The sequence below is a fragment of the Cebus imitator genome, unplaced genomic scaffold (assembly GCF_001604975.1).
Source record: "Cebus imitator isolate Cc_AM_T3 unplaced genomic scaffold, Cebus_imitator-1.0 Scaffold293, whole genome shotgun sequence".
In the NCBI taxonomy this organism is placed as follows: domain Eukaryota; kingdom Metazoa; phylum Chordata; class Mammalia; order Primates; family Cebidae; genus Cebus; species Cebus imitator.
In genome coordinates, this window is record NW_016107608.1 from 2,881,436 (window position 1) to 2,907,190 (window position 25,755).

Here is a 25,755-nt window from a genome sequence, read left to right on the forward strand (position 1 = left end):
CTACTGCTGTAAGGCACAAGGCTTACTCCTGAGACAGAGTACCAGGAAACAGGAGGGAATTTGAGAGCCTCTGGCAAGATAACAGAGTAAACTACTAATTTGTATTTATTTCCCTATATTTTCCCTTTTGTCTTATTTCAGGGCAGGAGTCAGGCCTTTAGCATTTCCTTTCCTTGGTGATTTTTAAAAGTAGAAATCAGAAGTCACTTTTGAACAAAGGCTTTTCTGTCTTTTGCAAACACCACAGCTACCTGCAAAGAGGATGACAGGAGCCTGAGAGGGAAGAGGAGAGGGATACTTTTAAGAGCAAAGAGGTGGGTCAGAGGTTGGGAAGAAGACAAAGGTTAGTGGGTCCCAAGGGTAAGGGAGATGTGGATCTCCTCACATTCCACTCCTCACCCTTTCAGAATAGAAAGGCCAGACCCCAGACACAGAATCTCCATGTCTTCCCTACTGCTCCCATTCCAAGCATGGCACAACTGCTGGAACCAAGGGACCACGCAGGCAGGAACAAAGGGTGTCTCACAAGTGACTGGTGTAGACCGTGGCCAGTGTCCAAAGGGGCCAACACCCCAGATCACTGGCACAACACTGAGTGGTTAACGAGTTGGACTTAACTACACTTTTTTTTTTACCATCCCATATGCTGCGCTAAGATTGATGCGGTGACCTCCTGCTGTATGGCAAAGACCGGCTGGGTGACGCACGGCTACAGAAGGCACTGATTACAAGTGCTATGATGCAGGCCACTTTATCCAGAGCCCATGGCTGAGACTGGTGGTAGAACCAGTGTAATGAGATGAGTGTAAACTCATACTGACTGGGGAAAACCAGGAGTCTGTGATAACCTTAGGTTCGAAGGGTACTTTAGAAAGATTTTAAAGACCTGGACAAACCAGCCTCTCTTTCTGGAGTAACAAAATTCAAATCACTTGTTTGTTAGGGTTATCTTGACTTTGTGGAAATGAATTTAAAACAGGACAGTATCAATGAACACAAAACAAAAAATCAAATAAAAGGATTGTTCCCAACATTGTAAAACTTGTGTAAATTAAAAACAAAGAAACAAACAAACCCTGCACAGATACAAGATAATCAGAGAAGGAAATGACTTGTAGCCTTGTTAGTTTGCTAGATTAACATCTTCTGTAATTCTTGGAAAATACCTAGAAAGATTTTAAGGTTTCTAAGTTAATTCTCTTTTAAAAAATTACAATTCTCCCTGGAGAAGTAGAGGCAGAGAGAAGCCAATAGACATGCTAGCTGGGGAATGGGCCCTTGTGTGCAGATAGCAGTAGGGAAAACTATTCCACCTGTGATGGACATGGCAGTTCCCAGAAACTGGGGCATTTTCCGTCATTTCCAATGACACTACCATCCCCCGAGGAGAGACATTTGAATCTTACTTAGGGAACACCCTCAAGAAACTGCCGCTCTTGCAGCACTAGAAAGCAAGAAATGGAGAAACGTCTGATGATGTGGCTCCCTCAGGGTCCCCTCTGCTTCCTGGATTGCTGTCTCCCTGGGCTTCCTCCCCTGTAGCTACATGGGCCTTCTTCAGGTTTCCCCCGTCCTGTGGCCACTGCATCTGCTTCCCTCTGCTGCCTGGATGCTCTTCCCAGACTCAGTATAGCGCATTCCTGCACCATCTTCAAGCAGCACCTCCTCAGTAAGGCATTCTCTATCTATCTATGTAAAACTGCAGCCCTGGCCGCAGACCCAGCTCTGCCTTCTGCACTGAGCACCATCTGACACACTACATATTTTACTTAGTGTGTCTGTCTCTCCCCAATAGACAAAAAGTACTGAGTCTTTTACTCGATGTTATGACCTCAGCCCACACTGGGTGCTGTATTAGTCCATTTTCATGCTGCTGATAAAGAAATACCTGAGACTGGGGAAAAACAGGTTTCACTGGACTTAGAGTTCCACATGGCAGAGGAGGCATCAGAATCATGGCCAAAGGTGAAAGGCACTTCTTACGTGGCGGTGGCAAGAGAAAATGAGGAAGACTCAAAAGCTGAAAACACTGACAAGCCCATCAGATCTTATGAGACTTATTCACTAGCATGAGAATAGCACAGGAAAGACCCACCCCCATGATTCAATTATCTCCCCCTGGGTCCTTCCCACAACATGTGGGAATTCTGGGAGATACAATTCAAGTTGAGATTTGGGTGGGGAAACAGCCAAACCATATCATTCCAACCCTGGCCCCTCCAAATTTCATGTCCTCACATTTCAAAACCAATCACACCTCCAACAGTCCCCCAAAGTCTTAACTCATTTCATCATTAACCCAAAAATCCACAGTCCAAAGTCTCATCTGAGACAAGGCAAGTCCCTTCCACCCATGAGCCTCTCAAATCAAAAGCATTGATACAGTGGGGGTACAGGTCCTGGGTAGATACAGGTGTTCCACATGGGAGAAATTGGCCAAAACAAAGGGCCCATGCAAGTCCGAAATCCAGCAGGGCAGTCAAATTTTAAAAGTTCTAAAATGATCTCATTTGACTCCACGTCTCACATTCAGGTCACACTGATCCAAGAGGTGGGTTCCCTTGATCTTGGGTAGCTCTGCCCCTGTGAGCTTTGCAGGTTACAGCCTTCCTCCTAGCTGCTTTCAAGGGCTGGCGTTGAGTGTCTGCAGCTTTTCCAGGCACACGGTGCAAGCTGTCTGTGGAGCTACCATTCTGAGTCTGGAGGATGGTGGTCCTCTTTTCACAGCTCCACTGGGCAGTGCCCCAGTAGGGACTCTGTGTGAGGGCTTCAACCCCACATTTCCCTTTTGCACTGCCTTAGCAGAAGTTTTCCATGAGGGCCCCGCCCCTGCAGCAAACTCTTGGCTGGGCACCCAGGTATTTCCACACATCTTTTGAAACCAAGGTGAAGGTTCCCAGATCTCAATTCTTGACTTCTTTGCACCCACAGGCTCAACACCACAGGGAAGGTGCCAAGGGTTGAAATTCCACCCTCTGAAGCCCGAGCTGTACATTGACCTTTTACAGCCATGGCTGGGACACAGGGCACTAAGTCCCTAGGCTGCTCACAGCATGAGGACCCTGGGCCTGGCCCATGAAATCACTTTTTCTTCCTGGGCCTCCAGGCCTGTGATGGAAGGGCTGCCATGAAAGTCTCTGACATGACCTGGAGACATTTTCCCCATGATTTGGGGATTAACGTTAATGGCTCCTTGCTACTTATGCAAAGTTATACAATCAGCTGGAATTTCTCCCCAGAAAATGGGTTTTTCTTTTGTGTCGCAGAATCAGGCTATAAATTTTCCAAACGTTTATGCTCTGCTTCCCTTATAAAACTGAATGCCTTTAACAATACCCAATTCACCTCTTGAGGGCTTTGCTGCTTAGAAATTTTTTCTGCTAGACACCCTAAATCATCTGTCTCAAGTTCAAAGTTTCACAAATCCCTAGGGCTGAGGCAAAATGTCCCCAGTCTCTTTGCTAAAATGTAACAAGAGTCACCTTTGCTCCAGTTCCTAAAAAGTTCCTCATCTCCATCCTAAACCACCTCAGCCTGGATTTTATTGACCATATCACTATCAGCATTTTGAACAAAGCCATTCAACAAGTCTCTAGGAAGTTCCAAACTTTCCCATATTTTCCTGTCTTCTTGTGAGCCCTCCAATCTGTTCCAATCTCTGCCTGTTTCCCAGTTCCAAAGTCACTTTTCCATTTTCAGGTATCTTTTCAGCAATGCCCCACTCTACTGGTACCAATTTACTGCATTAGTCCATTTTCATGTTGTTGATAAAGACATATCCAAGACTGTGCAATTTACAAAAGAAAAAGGTTTAATTGGACTTACAGTTCCATGTGGCTGAGGAAGCCTCACAATCATGGTGGAAGGCAAGGAGGAGCAAGTGTTGTCTTACATGGATGGCAGCAGACAAGGAGAGAGAGAGCTTGTGCAGGAATCTCCCATTTTTAAAAACATCAGATCTCATGAGACTCATTTACTATCAGGAAAACAATTCAGGAAAGACCCACTCCTGTAATTCAATCACCTCCCACCACTTCCTCCCACGATATGTGGGAATTGTGGGAGTTACAATTCAAGATGAGATTTGGGTGGGGACAAGGCCAAGCCATAACAGGTGCCTAACAAATGCTCATTGCAAGAACAAATGAGTGAGTGAATGCTGGTAGAATAAATGCTGGAGTGGCCTGGGGTTAGTGGCTGTGGCTGAGTGTCTCAGTATAGGACTTTGATGCCCACTGACAATCATCTTTGTTTATACTGTGGTCAGAGAGCAGCAGTGGTCTGAGTTGGGCAGCTTGGACTTGAGCATGGTGGAAGGGGTTGGCTGGGAGAACATTATAGGATGTGCTCTCCCAGAGAGTAGCCTGAATGACTTCAGACCACCCCACATGTCTCCTAATGAGGGCATATGCTAAGGGAGGGTTGCTCCCCCACAATATTATTACTCCTTTGGTGCTGTTCTCAAACAAGGAAGTTCCATGAGAACAAAAGCGCTGGCAAAGTTTCTATTAGGGAATGAGGAAGCCATGCCATGCTTTTACAAATGCAACCTAATGTCAAGCTCAAAGACAAAATACTGTAGAATACAATCTGTTTGTATGAATTTACTCTCTTCACCAGGAGATAAGACTAACAGGCAAGAAACAAATCCAGCAGCATTTTTCTTACAAAGGGTCCCTGGGAACAGAGGAGCAGATGCTGGCAATTGCACAGAGCTGCCTTGTGCAGTTGTAGTCAGGGACAGGTGTGTGGGCAGGGAACTGCCAATGTCTCCCACAGCCATCTCACCTTTGGATACCCAGGTAAATGAGAAGCTTACTGAAATAACTGATAAGTTATTTCTGAAGTCTGGGAAGTACTGGAGTTGAAATGCAGAATTTCTCTGCAGTCTTAAGTTTTATTTTTTAAATCAAATGTTGCATTTGTAATCTACATTGTAAAATTTTTAAAAATTACTTACCAGTGAACTCAGAGTTTTTTCCCTACAATTTCAAGACAAACTGATATGCCAAGGCAAGATGAGCCAGGCCAATCCTGCAGCTCTGGGTCCCCCTTGGCACTGTGAATCCCAGGGTTGTAACTCTAGTTGGTAAATGTGGAATTCTGCTATCACAAAAAATATCATCTTGTGCCAAAAATGCATCATACAAACAATATCTACTAAGGATGCTCAGGAAGGGCCAAAATATTTGGAAAGACTACATGGAGCCAGACGTAAAAAGCATGAATCAAACTGGTGTCCAAGATCTAAGCTATCTAAGCTGTAGGACACAATTTTTGCTTTATTTATATATTTTTTAAAATTAGGAAACTGAGTCTTAAGAATTTTCTCTAAAAAAGTAAAAGTTGGAAAACAAATCATTTTAAAAACAAATATATATTTTTGATAGAAATTGCAAGTAAATATTCAGTAATGCCAGAAATACACTATCTTCGATTCTCAGCTTTTTTTCCAAAAGATACAGAATCATTTTTTGGAAAAGATACAAGATGTACAGACAAATCACATTCATGCCTTACAAATGTTAAATAGGGAACAATTTAAACTCATAATGAACAATGAATATTTTCATATTTTCCAGAAGTTTGGAATTTCAAAAATGTTAGCAAAATTATTCATTTCCATAATTTTTATGAATAAAAATAGAGCTGATCATGTACCTTAATATTGTCATTTTATATATTATTCAGAAGTACAAACAACCCTTAAGGTAGAATCCCAGGCTTATCATATTATAAAAATACTGAGATATTTATCAAACATAACTAATATAAAAGAAATTACATTTTTGAAAATGCTTCACAAACACCAGTTCATCTTTCTCTTTGGTTCAGAAAATAAAAGAGGTAGGTTCAAAAAATACCTATTATGTCATTAGATTTTCATTAAAATGCTGGCAATTTATAACAGAAATTATTAGAAGTCAAATGAATTTAAGAACTAAATTAAAAAGTGACAATAACTTCAATTAGTAAATATTTTTCTAAGTTCCAAACACACAAATAAGAAAAGATAGTTGACTACAAAAAATGGCTTTAGTAAAATTTAAAAATGCTATCATTATTATAAATTAAGTCTCCTATATCATAACATGTTCCTAAAACTTGGAGCAAGAGAGAATATGAATGTATATGTTTACAAATTGGGCCTTTCATTTAAATGTAGGTATCTAATGTATATGAGTAATACATACTACTAATATGTATCTCTCACCTCTATGCTGTCCAAATTGAGAAGAGCAGGCTCAAAGATATTCAACAGCGAGGGAGAAATAAGCACGTCATTCACTCATGATCATCCCACTTCATGTAATTTAAAAAGAAATTTCAGGTTACTAAAAATGATCCCAAGAAGTCTTCCTGATTAAAATGAAATCTGATTTAAAAAGCAGGAAACAAAGGACAAAGGAAAAAAGATGCTGTTCAGGAGCCGTCACAAGTCAAAGGATTTTGTTTCCTGCTGCTTTTCACAGCAATGAGAGAACAGAATCTTCCAATTAAGTTGTCTTGTGTCGACAATTTAACAGTAATATACTGAAAATTAGTGTATAACTCCAGGAACCAAATAATGGTACATGTAAAATAGAAAAGTGCCCACTGAAGTAAAGATAATTTCATCACTTCTCTTTAGAAATTCTACCGCTGTGTTCATTCCTATTCAGCTGAAAGAAAAATAAGGACATAAACCCTACACTTATTTGGATGCTTTTGCTGTAGGGTATATTTTAAATGTAATGATTTTCTATTAATGGTTCTACAGGAAATTTAAAGAAATCTATAAAGATATTCAAAATATATAAAACAAGACATTTAAGTATAAAGGAACTGGCATAAACGTAAACCGCCCAAAATAAAGATTAATGATTTATAACTTAACCACACAAAACAAATTTTGTTTAAGCAAGTACATTTTCAGATTTTGGATTCAGGGCAGAGATTTGCAGAAGGACTATTAAGAACAGATAAAGTATAATTGTGTGGCCTTTTCAAAACGTATTAAAACTATGAATTTTAACATTTCTGTGTACATATAATTGAGCTGAAAAGTTGCATTGTTATCATCTTCCTTTTTGCGAAAGAAATACAGTTTCTTTGGCCAAAGACTTGTTTCAATTCGAGGAGAAAAAGTCACTCCAGAGGTTGTTGAAAGTTTCAATTATCATGCTAAAGCAAAAAGAATTTCAACATCATTTCTGAGTTACTCCTAAAGTTTGCTTCATATTTTCATAAACCACATAACTGATGCCTACAGCAGGGAGCACCTTCATGAAGTTTGGGGTGATGCCTCTGTAAAGTCCTGGTATTCCTTCTTTGGAAATGATTCGTCGAAAGAGGCCCACCATGTTCAGCTGTGGGGAACCTTCTAACATGGCTAAAAAAGAAATAAAGAGGCCAGGCTAATTTAATATTCAAGCATATTTCATTCTTATTACAATAAACAATTATGTTTCAGAATAATATTCTAGAATACAGTAAAAGAATAAAATATATTCTAAGGAGCCCAAGAAAACACCCTTTTATGATTCTCTTTATACAGCACCTAACAGTGAGTGTCCTAACTATAATAATGACGGTAACTATAGTTATATATTAATTGCTATGTTCTAAATACCGGGTTAATTACCTTCCATGCCAATCCTGCAAGGTAAATATTATACCAATTTTATAAGTGAGCAATTGGAGGCTTAGAAAGATGGGGAAACTTGTACTAAAAAACCTAAGCAGAAAATGTTAGGGCTGAGATCCAATGGTCTGTCTGACTCCAAAGCTGGTATAACGCTGCTGCCTCCTTCTTACTAGCCAGGCACTGACAGTTAAATCTTGGGAAGTAATGGGAGTATGGAAGAAGCTCTGGGAAGCTTGGGAAAAGTACAGGGACCTGGGCCTTGGACATCACCTCAACAAGCAAGAAGCAGCAGCAAAATCCAGTGTCGCTGGCACAACCAAGAGAAGGGGAGGAGCACCATGTGCTATAGAGACAGAGCTGACTGTGTGTCTGGTTATGACACAGACAGTGAATAAAGTGGGGCCAGATTATTAAAGGCTTTGAAATTCCCACTAAGAACTTTGGAATTTACTTTGAAGACACCAAAGGGTTGTAAAGATGTCTGAACAGATGTAAAATGATCAGACTTTGAGGTCAGGAGTGACAATCTTTCAGCCATGCAAAGGTCTGGATCACAGCTGGCAGACAGGAGGGTTGGAATTAGACTGCATGCACCTGAATAATAGTCCCACTATTTAACCACAGGTATAATCTTGCGGCAGTTAATCTCCCTCTGACCCATTACTCATCCTAAAAATGGGGATAATATTAGTATTCCCAGCCCCAAGATGGTTATGATGGTGAAATGAGAGCATACACAAGAAACATGTAGTTCACTACCTTGTGTTTTTCTCTGCAGCCATGACTGCCTCTTAGCTCCTCAAATACTCCACCGTGGTGCCTACCTCAGGGTCTTCACACATACTTTCCCTCAGCTGGAAGGGTTTCTTTTCCTGCTCCACTGTCCTGTGCCCAGCTAACTCCCACTCATCTTTCCAGTCTCAGCTTCACGGACAACGTGCTGCAGCTCCGAAGTCAGGTTACAGCCCCTCACTCTGTGCTCCCCTAACATAGGGGAGTTGGTTTAACCAGGTTGTTTACTGGCTGGTCCTACGTCTTCTCTACTCTACACTGGCAAGGCCACATCTGACTTGCTGACTGCTCTACCCCTAGCATCTGGCAGTGACTAGAATGGGACAATGGCTCAGGGAGTATTCACCAATTAATGATGACTGCTTGGTTGGGGGAGCTGTGGGTGGCACTTGGGAGGCTGGGGATGGAGCTGTAGATGACCAAGATGTGCTATGTAAAAAAACAACAGTGGATGAGACTGACCAGGGAAAGCAGAAAGAGAAAATAAAGGCACTAGAATTCATACTTTAATAGAGTGAGCACAGCAATAACAGCCAGCAAATGGTAAAAGTTATCAATAGGCTGGCAGAACAACCAGGACATAGATGTACAGTGCAATCAAAGCCAACAGTGGAGACAGTGTCTCAGTGAGGAGGAATCACAGCTCAAAACTTGTAGGATCCAAGCAACACTAAAAAATGATTCCAGCCACTATTTACCAAGAATTTAACAAACACCAGATGCTTTATTTATATTGTTGGCAATTCTTACAATGCTGTACAATTTTCATTCCCATTAAAAACCCCAAGAAGTCTGAGTCAAGGATCTGAACCCAAATCCATCAGATACCAAAGCTTATACTCTTAAAACGTGCATGTAACACAGTCAAAAAAAAAATTTTACCCTGTTTATGTATAAGGCATATGTATGCATACAGTATATATGCAATGCTTCTGTCACATTAAAATTTCATGATGAGGGAGCATTTAGAAAATGAATTTCTGAAAAGATTCCTTAAGAAGGCAATAATGAAAAAAGGTTGAGCGATACCATCTTAGTGGAACCTGGAGTTCTGAACGTATCTTACTGGTGCAGCACTTTTACTGGTGTAGCTCTGTCATGAAAAACTCACCTTGAGCCTGCATGCGAGTTCTCACCAAAGCCAAAGGGTAGCTGGCCAGCTGACCACACGTGCTGGATAGGGCACCACATCCTAGCAACACCATGACTCCGGGGTTTACAGAGTCTTTTGCAAAATTATCCAGCCAATAGGACTTCAAGAGCTGCCAGATAAATAAAGAAGAAAAATAATAAACAATGAACTCTACAACTTCACTCGATGTAAACACTTTCACAGCTATTCTCAACCTCATGAGAAGCCCCATTTCTACAGGATGGGGCTGCAGGTTCACAGAAGCAGCAGGCACTGTAGGAAGCAGTGGCTCTGTGGAGATGCAGGAGGCCACTGAGGAAGCAGAACACATGAGGTTTGCACCAGTTACTCATGTTCTTCTAAGCAAACGTGAACTGCATACCAAATGCCACAGGATCTAAAGAACACCTCTCATGGTGAGCATTAATGAAATAATTCTACTAACTGTATCTCATTTTATACTTTACATACATTTCATTTGGGTCTTACAAAAACACTAACATAAATCTATTATTCTGTTTTAGAAATGAGGAAAATTCGTCTCAGCAAAGTTTTTTAAGAAGGACTCAGAATCAGGCATGCTGATCAAAAGGCCGTGCTTTATTCCCTACTACTCTAGGTCCCTGTATAAAATATATATGATCATCAACTTTTAAACATAAGATATTTTAAGTATAAAATACATGTTAATATGTTATATGACTAGTAATCCCAGGACTTTGGGAGGCAAAGACAGGCAGACTGCCTGAGCTCAGGAGTTCATGACCAGCCTGGGCAACATGGTGAAACTCTGCCTCTACTAAAACACAAAAATTTAGCCAGGCATTGTGGTGTGTACCTGTAATCCCAACTACTCGGGAAGCTGAGGCAGAAGAATTGCTTGAACCCGGGAGGCAGAGGTTGCAGTGAGCCAAGATTGCACCACTGCACTCCAGCCTGAGCAACAAAGATTCCATCTCAAAAAAAAAAAAGACTAAAAATTTTCAATCCTACAGGACAGAACTAAAAAATAATCTCAATGTATTAAAAAATCCATTAAGTGCATTTCTCAATGGAAATCTTGCAGGCTAGAGGGAAGTGGAATATTATATTCTAAGTTTTGCAATTCAAAAAACCACCAAACAAAAATACTGTATGGGCTAACCTGCCCTTCAGAAACAAAGGAGAAATTAAGACTGTCCCTGACAAACAACAGCTAATATGATTTGTCACCACTAGACCAGCCCTACAAGAAAGGCTGAAAGGAGAAACAAAAGGTTGATAAATAGCAACACAAAACCATATGAAAACAGGAAGCTCCATGGTAAAGGTCAATATTTAGAATATTATAAAATTCTATGGTATTGTAATGAAGGTATATAAATAACTTCAAAATCTAAATTTCAAAAACAATATTTAAACAGAATTTAAAGAAGAGAAGCATAAAAAGTAGCTATAAATCTCTGTTAAGGATATGCAATACCGAAAGACATAAAGTTGGTAGGGAGGAGGTGAAAGATGTAAAGGAACAGAGTTTTATATGCCACTGAAGTTAAGTTGTAAACAGTTTAAAACAGATTGCTCTAACTTTGGTATGTTTTATGTAGTTACAATGGTAACCACAAAGATAGTATCTATAGAATGCACACAAATGGAAATGAAAAAAAAAAAAAAAAAAAAGAATCCAGGAAGAAAAGGAAAGACAGAAAAGCCACAGGACAAAACTAAAAGGCTAGCCAAATGACAAGAGTAACCCCTTCCTTGTCAGTAATTGCTTTAAATGTAAATGAATTAAATCCTCCAATTAAAAAATATAAATTGCTGAATGAATAACACACACAGAATCCATTATACCTTGTCTACAAGACTCACTTTAGATCTAAGGACACACATAAGCTGAAAGTGAAAGGATGGAAAAAGATATTCCATAAAAACAGGAACCCAAAGAGAACAGCGGTGGTCACACTTATATCAGAAAAAATAGATTTTAAGACACACACTGTCACAAGAGACAAAGAGAGATATTATATAATGATAAAAAGGTCACTGTACCAGTAAGACATAACAATTATAACTATATGTGGCCCTAATATTAAGCTCCTAAATATATAAAGCAAACATTAATAGAATTGAAGGGAGAAAAAACAGCAACACAGTAATAGTAGGAGACTTCACTACCCCATTCAACAGTGTTGGGGAGGATGTGGAGAAATTGGAATCTTGGTGTACGTTGACAGGAATGTTAAAAAAAAAAAGTATATTCACCATGAAAAATGACAAGGAGGTTCCTCAAAAACTTAAAAATAGAATTACCATCTGACCTAGAAATTCCACTTCTGAGTATATGTCAAAAAGAACTGAAAACAATATCTTGAAGAGATATTTGCATAACTGTGTTCACTGCAGCACTATTCACAATAGCCATGATATCGAAACAACTAAATGTCCATCAACAGACGAATAAAGAAAATGTGACATATATATACCCAATGAAATATTATTCAGCCTTAAAAACAAAACAAAAAAAATCCTGGGGAGGATCCAAGATGGCCGTTTAGGAACAGCTCAGGATTGCAGCTCCCAGTGAAAGCGTAGAGGGTGAGTGGACGCCACATTTTTATTGCCCACAGACTAGGAAATTCCCAGCCGGAGGAGCTCCACAGGTCACCAGCGCGGCTGTTTTGGCTAGCGTGGCTGTGCCAGCCGGCGCCGCTGCTTTGCCCCGCGCAGCTGCTTTGTCGGTGCCCCGGAGCAGCGGTTCTCCAGTTCTCTGTACAAAATACACCGGTCTGGGTGCCCTTTTGGCTGGCGACTGGAGCCACGGGAAGTCGCCCATTCGTCTGTTTAAAAAGGGGACTGAGCAGGGAACCAGGACAGTAGATTCCAGGGCAAAAAAAAAAAGAAAAAAAAGCGCCACAAACCTCAGTGCCGCTGTTTAAGCCAGCGCAGTGAGTGGCCGCAGGGGAAAACAAACAGACCCGAGCACCTCTTCAACAGGCGACTGGAACACCAACTTAAAAAAAGCCCTGAGGCAGGGAGCCAGGCGATCAGGCTCGGCTGGTCCCACCCCCACAAAAGAACAGCAACCAGAAACTCTGGATTGAGACTTTCACAGCAAGCGCAGCTGAACCCGGGACGGTCCAGCTCTGTGGGGGAGGGGTGTCCACCATTACCGAGGCAGCCCACCACGAGGGAGGTAGTCGGCCAATGCTGAGGCAGCCTGCCGTTGCCAAGGCAACCCGCCATTGCCAAGGCAACCCGCCACTGCAGAGAGACTCTGCCTCAATAGAGGCGGGCCACCATCGCCAAAGCAGTTCTAACTACACTCATATAAACAGGACTGCAGGGAAGTTCACTCAGCAGCTGGGCAGAGCCCACAGCAGCTCAGCAAAGCCTCTACAGGTAGACAGTGACTAGGCTGCCTCCTTGCTGGGCAGGGCAGCTCTGAAGGAAAAAAAAAAAAAGAGAAGGCAGCAGCATAACCAAAACTCATAAAGCCCTAAATCCCTGGGACAGAGCACCTGGAGCAGTTTATGAGTTCTGCTGCAGCAGACCTAAACGTACCCGCCAAGCAGCTCTGAATGAACAACAGAGCTCACAGCTCACCATTTGAGCTCCTATAAAGAAGAGACCGTCTCCTCAAGCAGCTCCCTGACCCCTATATATCCAAAGAGCCACCTCATAAAGGAGAGATCAGATTGACACTAGGCGGGTATCCTTCTGGGACAAAGATAGCAGAAGAAGAAAACTGGTAACAACCCTTACTGTTCAGCAGCTGCTGCAGGTGAACCCCAGGNCAGAAACAGAAATACCACACGATTTCACTTATATGGGGTATTTAATGTAGTCAAACTTATAATAGAAAAAGGAGGTTACACAGTGCTGGGGTGAAGGGGAAATTGGGAGCTGTTGTTTAATGAGTTTAAGTTTTGCAAGGTAGAAAAGTTCTAGAGATCTGTTGCACAACAAGCCACAAACAGTTAACACTACTGTACTATATATTTTAAAATTGTTAAAATAATAAACTTTGTTATGTGTTTTTAATCATAATTTTCAAAAAAATCAGCACAAGAAGTAAAGTCCTAAACCATGATACCACTTCACACCTAAGAGGACAGCTATAATAAAAATAAGCTTTTTAAAGAAGGAAATTAAGTGTTGTAAGGACAGGGAAAAACTGGAACCTTTGTATGTTGCTGATGAGAATGTAAAATGGTGCAGCCACTAAGGAAAACAGTCTGATAGTTCCTAAAAGCTAAACACAGAATGACCACAAGGCTCAGCAATTCCATTCCGAGGTAAATACCCAAAGGAATTGAAGGCATAGACTTGAACAGATATGTAGATGCCAATGTTCACTGTAGCATTATTCACAACATTCAAAAAGTAGAAACAATCCAAATGTTCTTCAGCAGATGAAGGACTAAACAAAATATGGTGTATACACACAATGGAATATGATTCAGCCAATAAAAGAAATGAAATTCTGATACATGCTACAACATGAACAAGCCTTAAAGACATTGTGCTAAGAGAAACAAATCAGACACAAAAGGAAAAATACTGTATGTTTCTACTTCTAAGATACCTTGAATGGGTAAATTCCTAGAGACACAAAGCAGATTAGAGGTCACCAGGGGTTTGGGTTAGGGCGGCTAGGAAATTGTTGCTTAAAGGTTAAGGTGTTTCTGTTTGGAGTGAGGAAAAGGATCTGGAAATAGTGTTGAGGGCTGCACAATATTGTGAATGTAATTAATGCCCCTCAACTGTACACTTAAAAGTGAGTAAAATGGCAAATTTTATATTTTATCATAATTTAAAAAATTATGTTAAGAAGCCAAGAACCATTTGCTTATACATTTCAAATGAGTGAAATGTAGGGAACATGAACTAAATCTCAATAAAGCTCCTTAACAAAAAGTCAAGTCTTCTTTTCATTACACATTCGCCCCTTCCTGGATGCCACAGCTTGGGTCCCATCCTAGCATGTGCCCTGGCTGATGTCCATGGCGGCCTAGCTAACCACACTGGGTTTTAGTTGTTTGTCTGTCTCCCCCACCAGACCTTCAGTTGCTTCAAGGCACACACTGAGTCCTTTGAATCCCTAGATCTAGTGTCTAACCCAGTGGTTTGCATAGTGTGTGCTCAACACATGTTTGTAAGATTCATAAATTATTAAATGATTTAGATGGCAGGGTTGATCCAAGATTTGTTTTTTTTATTCCTTGTATGACTCACATGAGTAACTAACTGTATTACTCACGTTAGTCACATTGGTCACTTGGCTTAATGTCAGATTTTTGCAAATCCAAAACAAAGGAACTTATTTGCTTATTGTGTCTTCCCTGAAAACAGTCACTAGAATCACCTTTTAAGGTGCACAACTATACCTAACCTTGAGTTTACTCTTCATTAACAAAAGCAATTCCTGAGGAAATCTAATACAAAAGCGACCTGATGCACATTCACACTTAAGTTACTTGAAGGTTCAAATAACACATATTGAATTTACTTCTGGTCACAAACTGTTTTCTGGTTTATATCTACTTCATCATATGAAGTCAAATTCTAACAGGAGCTATTTAACTGCATTTTCAGATTCAAAAGATTGCTATAAACTCACCTCATACACAGCAAGATCTATGCCTGCATAAGGTCTGATACCTAATAAATTGGGAACATAACCTTTGTAAAAAGCTCCCAAGCCTTCATGTTTCAAAATCTTCTTGGCACAATCATATATTCCAGAGTATTGCCCAGTTTTGCTTACAGCCAGCCTGGTTTTCATAACCTGGATATAAAATAACAAAATATTATTATTCATGTTAACTCTATCATCAAAGAATTCAAATGAAGTAATTTTACACAGAATATATACCTAGCTCATATCATCACTCAATTGACTGTACAATTTGTTGATACATTCTCTCTCACGTATTACCTCTATTGAGGGGCTAGGACCACAGCCAGAGACACCCATTTACTGCAAGGAGTATCTGATGAAGAAAGCGACCAAGGAAATGGAGGCAGGATAATCTGCTGATGTCTTAACAAAAATGACCGGTGACCACCTGTGTCTGGAAGGTGAGGGAAATGGTAGTACAAACACACTATGGGGCAGTGAGAGTTGGGAAGGTGATACTATTAACTGATACGGAGGATATAAAAGGAAGAATAGGTATTAAGAGTTTTCTTTGAGAGGTGTGTGGACTACTATAAGCAGTCATATTAAGATGCTTGCAAAGAAAGCTGTATTAGCATGCATACCACACGCTGGTGAAAGTTGTATTTATCTTGCTTATCAGTTACTAAAAAACCCTCTGCTATATCAATAAATTCCACATCTACAATACTATTTTTGCTGTAAAGCAGTGGTTAGAAAACTTTTTCTATAAAGACCAAATAATAAAATAGTTGTCTTTGCAAGCCTAAAATATTAGGTCTTTGTTGTATATTCTTTTTCTTTTCTTTTGTTTTTGCCCACTATTTTATTATTATACTTCAAGTTCTGGGATACATGTGCAGAATATGCAGGCTTGTTACATAGGTACACACGTGCCATGGTGGTTTGCTACACCAATCAACCTGTCATCTACATTATTTCTCCTAATGCTATCCCTCTCCTTGGCCCCCACCACCCGACAGGCCCCAGTGCGTGATGTTCCCCTCCCCTTGACGACGTGTTCTCATTGTTCAACTCCCACTTATGTGTGAGAACGTGTGGTGTTTGGTTTTCTGTTCCTGTGATAGTTTGCTGAGAATGATGGCTTCCAGCTTCATCCATGTCCCAAAAAAGACATGAACTCATCCTTTTTTATGGCTGCATAGTATTCCACGGTGTATATGTGCCACATTTTCTTTATCCAGTCTGTCACTGATGGGCATTTGCACTGGTTCCAAGTCTTTGCTATCGTAAATAGTGCTGCAATAAACACACACGTACATATGTCTTTATAGCAGAATGATTTATAATCCTTTGGGTATATGCCCTGTAATGTGTCAAATAGTATTTCTGGTTCTGGATCCTTGAGGAATCGCCACACTGTCTTCCACAATGATTAAACTAATTTACACTCCCACCAACAGTGTAAAAGCATTCCTATTTCTTCACATCCTCTCCAGTATCTGTTGTTTTCTTTTTAATGGTCACCATTCTAACTGGCATGAGATGGTATCTCATCATGGTTGTGATTTGCATTTCTCTAATGACCAGTGACGATGAGCTTTTTTTCATATGTTTGTTGGCTGCATAAATGTCTCCTTTTGAGGAGTGTCTCTGTTCCTATCCTTTGCCCACTTTTTCAGGGGTTGTTTTTTTCTTAAAAATTTGTGCAAGTTTCTTGTATATTCTGGATATTAGCCCTTTGTCAGATGAATAGATTGCAAAATTTTTCTCCTATTCTGTAGCTTGCCTGTTCACTCTGAAGGTAGTTTCTTTTGCTTTGCAGAGGCTCTTTAGTTCAACTGGAACTCGTTTGTCAATTTTGGCTTTTGTTGCCATTGCTTTTGATGTTTTAGTCATGAAGTTTTTGGCCATACCCATGTCCTGAATGGTATGTCTAGGTTTTCTTCTAGGGTTTTTATGGTTTTAGGTCTTACATACAAGTCTTTAATCCATCTTGAGTTAATTTTTGTATAAGGTGTAAGGAAGGGGTCCAGTTTCAGTCTTCTGCATATGGCTATTCAGTTTTCCCAACACAATTTATTAAATAGGGAATCCTTTCCCCATTGCTTTTGTCAGGTTTGTCAAAGATCAGATGATTGCGGATGTGTGGCGTTATTTCTGAGGCCTCTGTTCTGTTCCACTGGTCTATATCTCTGTTTTGGTACCAGTACCATGCTGTTTTGGTTACCATAGCCTTATAGTATAGTTTGCAGTCAGGTAGCATGATGCCTCCAGCTTTGATCTTTTTGCTTAGGATTGTCTTGGCTATGTGGGTTCTTTTTTGGTTCCATATGAAATTTAAAGTAGTTTTTTCTAATTCTGTGAAGAAAGTCAATGGTAGCTTGATAAGGATAGCACTGAATCTATAAGTTACTTTGGGCAGTATGGCCAATGGTGGGTTGTGTCTTTCCCCCACAGGGCTGGATCATTCAGTGTTCAGCTCAGACTGAGGCAGTGGCTGTGTAACCCGCTAGAGTTAGTGCTTCAGCCCTCTGGGGTTTGTTGGGCTGGGTAGGGACCCAGCCAGTCCCACTGTCTGTCTTCCGGCTTTCAGCTCCCTCTCTCTCCAGGCAGGGGGAGGGGGCAATAGCTCAGTCTGCAGGCTCTCCCAGCTGGCTTATGGGCTTATGCGTTTGCTTAGATCTGTGCAACAATCCGGGACACCATCCTGGATTATTATTCAACTCTGCGCTTGTAATTCCCAGCGCTTGACTGGCAAAGATCCCCTGTTCCGTGTATTGCTGAGGCTTTGGGATAAGCACTGTATCTGGACCAGAGTGCCAGAGAGTGAGCCTCTGACTCACTGGTCAGATGCACTTTCTGGGTGAAGCGGTGGCTCATGCCTATAATCCTCGCACTGTTGGAGGCCGAGGTGGGTGGATCACCTGAGGTCAGGAGTTCAAGACTAGCCTGGCCATCATGGTGAAACCCCATCTTTATTTTTATTTTTATTTTTTAAAAAAAAAGAAGAAGAAAAAAAGAAGCCCTCCCTGCCTCAGTCTGTCCTGCCTGGGCTTTGCTCACCGTCCGACCAGACCCATTGAAATGCACCTGCTTTCGTCTTGGGTTCTCTCTCTCTCTCTCTCTCTCTCTCTCTCTCTATTTCTGTTGGATCAGTGACTATAGGGAAGCCAGCTACTGTGTTTTGAGGATACTCAGGCAGCCTACAGAAAGGCTCATGTGATAAGGAAATGATGTTTCCAGCCAATAGCCAGTGAGACCTGGCAGTAACCACATGAGTGAGCTTGGAATCCTTCCCCACTCAAGCCTCAGAGTGACTGTAGCACTGACTGCCACCTTGACTGTGGGCTGTGAAAAACCCTGAGCCAGAGACATCCAGCTAAGCTTCACCCAGATTCCTGACCCATAGAAACTGCCCAATGATAAAGGCTTGTCTTAAACTGTGAATTTCGGCATAACTTGTCACACAGCAATAGACAACCAACATAAACAACACCACACAGTCAGACTTCACAACGGTACTCACCTCCATTGGATATATAAAAGTCTGTGCAGTTGCTCCGACATGGAACCAGAAATAAATCTCTCAAATGTTCCAACTTTTTGTCCTTCTTCAGTAAGTAACTTCTTGTACTGTATAAATGAGTTTTAAAATGCACATCACTACCTGCCATGGACTGAGCTGCATCCCCACCAAATTCCTATGTTGAAGCCCCAACCTCCCATGTGATGGTATTAGGGAATGAGGTTTTTGAAGGTAATAGGGGGTATGAGGTCATCAGGATGGAGCCCTCATGACAGGATCAGTGTTCTTATAAGAGCAGACACCAGAGAGCTTGCTCTCTCTCCTCCCTCTCACGTGCACCAAGAAAAGGCCATGTGAGCACACACTGGCTGTCTACAAGCTGGGAAATGAACCCCCGCTAGTCCTTTTAGCAGTCTCTGGATAGAACCTATCTCCCCTAGCCCCTTTCTAACTCCCACTCCCTTTCCCTACATACAAAATCCCTCAGAACACCTGCTGGGTTAATCAACCTCTCTTACCTATGTTTTCAACTTCTCTATTTGGATTGACATGCTTCCTTCAGCAATAGATACATTAAAGTCAAATCAAAATCCTCCCTCCAGTCTGGGCACGGTGGCTCGCTCCTGTAATCCCAGCACTTTGGGAGGGTAAAGCAGGCAGACCACTTGAGGTCAGGAGTTTGAGACCAGCCTGACCAATATGGCGAAACCGTGTGTCTACTAAAAATACAAAAATTGGCTGGGCGTGGTGATGTGCGCCTGTAATCCCAACTACTCAGGAGGTTGAGGCAGAAGAATCACTTGAACCTGGGAAGTAGAGGTTGCAGTGAGCCGAGACTGCACCACTGCACTCCAGCCTGGGTGACAGAGCGAGACTCCATCTCAAAACCAAACAAACAAATAAACAAAACCCAAAAAACAAATCCTCCCTCTACCCAACATCCTTTTTATCTATCACCCTCTCCCTCTTCTAGTTTCTGTCCCTTCAGTCAAACTCCCTAAAAATGTGTCTCCACCATCCAAGTTTCATCACCTCCCATTCACTTTAAGCTCATTTCAGTATGGCTTCTCATTTCATTACTTCACAGAAGCAATTATGCTAAGCTTACCTATCTCTGTGTTGAGAAACCTTAAAAGGTACTCATTATATTCACTACCCAGTAGCACTGACCCCCATGAAACCGTTTTCTTCCATTGACTCCTAGGCAAGAGATTGAGGCAAGCTTGAGTTCAAATTCCCGTCTGGCAGTTCTGTCTTTTAAATTCACTTAATCAGGATTTCCTGGCACTGGGCAAGGTGCTAGGAATATAAGTAGCTATTGCCTAAGGAGGCTCACAGTCTCACAAAGGGGATAAGTAGGGAGGATGTCAGAATTCCTTGTGAAAGTGCTGTAAGAAAAAGAAACTAGAACAGAAGGCTTTCCGGAGGAACCAACTCCTGAGTAAGGTACTAAAGGACATTCCCCACCATATGACATATAGGAAGGGGAAGGGTGTGTGTGTGTGTATGTGTGTGTGTGTGTGTGTGTGTGTGTGTGTATCTGTGTGTGTGTGTTGCTGGAGCAGGGTCAGGAGACAGGGACTAGCAGAAAGATGACTGTGCATGGTGGACATGTTGAGTGGGAGGCACTCCTGGGACACGCAAGCAGAGATGCCGACACACGCATTACACAGGTGGATCTACGGTGCTGAGATAAAGAGAAAGATGTTGGAGTGGGAGGCAGTCAGTACAGAGATGGCAGCTGAAACCCCAAGAACACCACCCTACACTACCACCCTGTCAATGATACCATGACACCACTATGGTAATGACAACCCACAAAGAACATAGCTTTACCAAACTGATGATGTGTTTGACAGAGCTACATGCCAGGCTGAAAAGATCCTTTTCTTAGTTTCCTAAAGTGCTAGCTATTCAATGAACAAAACCTAACTGATCCAAAAAGTGAGCTAGCTACATACTCCGGGAAATTTGAGAATACATGCTGCATATTTCGAAGTAATTTAGAACAAACTGGGATTATTCAATGAAAAATGGGATATTCTGCAATTCAGCACTCGAGGAAGCTTGGACAGGGGAGGAACTGGTTTTGGTTGAGATGCTTAGGATATGCTTCTCATAGGAAGACGGCTTTTAGAGAACCCCAAGGGATGAATGGACCTTCAGCAGGAGGGGAGAAAACACTATCATAGGCCCAGAGCCCATAAGAACACTACACCACACTGTGTAGACAGCTTTCTCTTGATGTCCAAGAAAGCTAGTGTGCAGAAACGAGAATACTATAATGAGTTCTCAGGAAGGAGCTTGGGTGGACAGATGCCTGTTTGTGATGTCCAAGGTAAGAATCTGACAAATTATATGGAGTAAAATGTGCATATTTGCTTGCAATATCCATGGACTTTCAAAAATACCAAACTTCTTGCATACTGAAATAACTGCATTATTTTTGAGTATTTGTTTATTTTAGGCTCTTGCTTTCCTATGACAAAATCCAAGTATGTGGTCAGAATAACCTAAGGGTATCTCAAACATTAGCCCTTAATAATCATTATTTGAATCTTCAAATATTCACATAAGGAAAATAACCTTCCCAAAGATAGGTTCCAATTAAAGTCCTGGAGGCTAGGTTTTCTTTAATTTTTTCTTTCCTTCTCTATTTCCTAGGCCAAGAAAAGGATAGCACTAAACTCTGTAACCTTCTCAAGAGTATTCTGTTGCTCAGGAACAAAACACTTTCCAAAATAATCAAAATCAACAGGAAATAATATAAAAACTATGGAGGGGATGTGGAGTTTCAAAGCCCTCACAGTCTTTGATAAACAATGATGGAATAAATAATGGAAAAAATAATCTGTGGCTGCTCAACTAGACAGTTCTGCTAACGACCATAAACAGGACCCAACCTCTAAAACTTACCTCTGTACTTCCTCTTTACATTGAGTTAGGCTGAGGCAATAGCTCAAATCATCCAAGTTAACAAAAGTCAGCAGAGAAGTGATTCAAAGGTAAATGCATTGATTCACTCATTCACTCATTCAGCACTCACTCGGCACCTGCTACGTCCCAAGCTCTATCTAGGTGCTGGAGTACATGGGGAAGAAGCCATGCCCCTGCCTTCATGGAGCTGTCACTCTAAACTCAGCTCAAATTTACAGCAATGTCAAATTACACAAAGGACTTCAACTTATAAGTTTTCCTTCCAGAGGTCAGATTGAGACGCTTTCATAAAACGTAGTTAGTGTGCTGCTTCTGCTCAATATTCAGAATGAATAAACTGTTACCCTTCCTTTAAGAACTACTTAGAAAAAAAACAAAAAAAGACTTTCTTTATAAATAATATGATGAATTAAGAATCCCATAACTTGGTCATGAGAAATCTCTGATTTTATTTAGTCTAATCTCCTATAAGTGATATTCCTTATAGAGTATACATGAGAGATAATCACCTATTAAAACAAGAATCCCAAAAGCATTATACATTAACATTTATTGAACTGTTTACTAACTCCTCTTTATTAATAAATTCCATAGGTGATAACAATTACCTGTTCATATGCCCAGAACTTAACAGCTGTCTCAGGAGCAATTTTGATGACGTTTGTACCATTTCCTCTCCAAAGGGAGCGGATACCTCCTTCTTTTACCATCTGCTGAAAGCCACCAAATATGTTCATTTTGTCTGATTTTGAACCATGAACCTAAAAAATAAAAGCAGAATGATATAAAATGCTGGTGGCATATTATTATTACTTTTTCTAAAGTAACCACACAATCTTTTTCAATACTAACTGCAAGTATATTTGAAAATAAATATAGAAAGCTTGAAAAAATATATATAATGATGGGAGGGAGCATTGCCATGATTTTAGAGGTCTGTCTCAACTCTAAAACTAAGAATAATTGGTGTCTTCAGTGTGAGAAAGCAGAGAACACAAGAAGAAAATTTAAATTATGAACAACATTCATAAGATAACATTAACTAAATTGTATCATTGATATGTATCATTGTCTGATACATATCAGACAATGGAACACCTTTGAAATATGAACAAGCTCAGTTAAAGAGAAATAAAATGTATACTGCAGGTAATAATATATTATTACATTATATTACATATACTGCAGTTAATACTGTTTATATTCTTGAGGAGAAGGAGTAAGATATTAAGAAGAAGTAGTACAGACATGAACTGTAAATGAGTCTGAAATAGTTCGGATATTGTGTATATCAGAGCTAAAAACACTGGAATACATACAGCCTGAAACCAAAAATAAAAATTTCACCTTCTTTGGCATATTTTGAGGCATCTCTAGGCAATAAATTCATTACAACATGTACCAATCGTGTGAGTACTGATAAAATATTTGACTTATACTACAGATGTGGTAGTCATTTAAAAATACTGTACCTTATGACCACCTACAGATAAAAACTGATTAAATCTAATACACCCAAAATAGTCAAATAAATCAGCTATTCCTCTGATTGTTTCAGCTAACATAAAAGGAGTGACTGCCACTCAACACACACACACACACACACACACACACACACACACACACACACACACACAGGCATTCACAGAAGGGGTTGAACCCTGAGGTCCAGCCATGTGGCCAGTATGAAAATGGACCCCGCTAAGAACGCTCAGCACCAAAGTCTCAGGTGAGCTTCCCTGGTTGGTCTGCAACACTCTGTGCCTAGTGCCACACAACAGTGCCAGGAAAGTAAGATGTGGGAACTTCACAGGGAGAACACAACAGAAACTCCGCCCTATGAGCTTCTTTACTTGACTGATTTTCAACCATGTCTTTTCCCTGTTATAAACCGTAACCAGGGGTAATAAGCTTTCAGTGAGTTCTGGGAATCCTAGAGAAGTATTGAACCTGAAGGTTGACTTTGGAAACTTTTTAAATTTGCAGAACTAAATTCCAGAGAAATCCATTTTATTTTAAATAAATAAATAAATCTCACAATAAAATAGGACAAAGGAAAAAATGAACACTTATTTAAGTTCTCTAAAAGTCAAGTTACTACTATTCCTAAAGAAAAACACACACTAATCCTCTCTCCTTTTTCTTTAAAGCATTAGCTTTCCCCTAAATACATTTTGTGATTTGGGGACATTCTGATGGAATGCTAGCTTAAAATACTGTCAGAAATCTTTTTGTACATGAATCTGTGGACAAACATTCAAAGTGCTGACCAAAGGTATAACAAGCTTTTAAAAATATTTTGTAAACAACTACTACGTTCCAAAAGGATATGCCAGTGTGCCGGGCATTTTCACATGCCTCATATTGTTTGATTCTTACAACCATTCTTGTTAGATATTCTTATCCCCATTCCAGAATGAAGGAAAATGAGACCTCAGAGGTTTCAAGCAGCATGAAAACCAGGAGCATTGGAGGCAAAGATACTCCATTCCTCCTCTCATTTGTTGTAAAGGAAAAGTTAAATCTCTGGGCCTCAGGTTCCCCTTGGAAAAATGATAAAACACCTGCTTCACTGGGCTGCTGCAAGGATTAGCTGGGTTACCACAATGAGCAACTACATATTAATTCTTTTCCTTTCCCTCTTTCCACTCTGGTCAGCCTAATTCACATTGCTAGTAAATAGCAAAGTCAGTCTACAAAGCCAGATCTTTTTCTGCTAACCTCAGCTTTAGAATAATTTTTAAAATTACATTGCTGCTCTATGATTCTAGATTTCAGAGATACTTCAACTTCTGGTAAAGTATATAAGAAAGAAGGGAGCTATAAATAAGGAGAATCCTACAATAATGGCTAGAGATGTTTCTAAAATTAAACGTTTGAATAGTCAGAGAATCCCAAAGATTAAAAATTCATTACACACATGTATTAAAAATTTAAAGTTTGGTACACTGCCATACTTTCAAGGACTGAATTTAGAGTTAACACTAACAAAATAGGTATACGTTTTAGGGTATAAAAGATTATTACTGAGAAATTTTTAAACTTCTTTTTCAAAGCACTACATTTCTCATTGTTTTAGACTATTTAGGGCAAACCTGGACACATGATAATAAAGCTCACCTGCATCATGATTTTCAGACGGTCCAAAGGGGCAGTGCTTGTTCGAGAGACAGCACCAGCGATGCCTCCTGCCAAAAGCTGCCGCCACCATTGTCCGGATTTTTTTTCATCTTCTGTGAATTCATCTGGAATAGTTAAGCTATCCCCTATGTCAATTCCCTGTTAAAATGAAAAAAAGATCCCCATGCTTCTTAGTTAAAAATATATAATGCCAGATGACGTTTTTGTTTTAGAGAAGAATCATATGTTATTTTACAGTTAATATGAACTTTTCTCCCTAGAATTTAATTTGAGTACATAGATTATAAGTAGTCTATTCACAACGAAGTACAGTGTCAGTTCACAAGAAATGGAAATAAACACTAATTACAAATATACAAAACCAACAATTACAACTTTCTTTCTTCATGGATTCATAGTAACTTTGCTTCTCTTGGTCTAGGTCAGAATGAAAGGACAGTGTTTTGTCAGGTATAGTCAATCTTTTTTACTGTAACCACTTTTTATAAGGCTAGAAAACCATATCCAATTGGTGATGACATCTTTTAATAAATTTAGTTCATCAATTCTCAAATAATACTTCCTTTACTCAAATTTATATTATACTTTATACCATGATATGTTTTAAATATACAAATAAAAATTAAAACTGTGTATGTGAACAACCCTAAGCTCATGACCTACTGTTTATAAAAATATTTTTATAAATCTGACTTGTCACTTAAAACATGCAATAGATTCTATACAAAATTTAGCTAATGGAGAGGTATTGTTTGAAATCATCACCCCTTCAATCTATTCTACAGTACTAGAGCTTGAGAGAAATAACTCTATAATAATATTTTTACAACTCTATTATCTAAATTGTTTTGGCATAAGAAATTTTACAGGCAAGGCCGGGCGCGGTGGCTCAAGCCTGTAATCCCAGCACTGTGGGAGGCCGAGGCGGGTGGATCACGACGTCAAGAGATCGAGACCATCCTGGTCAACATGGTGAAACCCCGTCTCTACTAAAA

At 40.2% G+C, this 25,755-nt stretch overlaps 1 protein-coding gene across 1 annotated transcript in view; it reads right to left on the bottom strand.

The window, feature by feature from the left end:
• Positions 1-5,358: 5,358 nt before the first annotated feature.
• The window catches only part of SLC25A24 (solute carrier family 25 member 24), a 44,185-nt gene continuing 23,788 nt past the window's right edge, over positions 5,359-25,755 (bottom strand). Inside the window, 7 exon segments of the mRNA XM_017502192.2 lie at positions 5,359-7,372; positions 9,531-9,681; positions 15,154-15,321; positions 18,683-18,720; positions 18,723-18,789; positions 22,228-22,380; positions 24,740-24,898. Of these exon segments, the coding sequence (XP_017357681.1) occupies positions 7,188-7,372; positions 9,531-9,681; positions 15,154-15,321; positions 18,683-18,720; positions 18,723-18,789; positions 22,228-22,380; positions 24,740-24,898 (921 nt within the window). The 3' untranslated portion in view covers positions 5,359-7,187.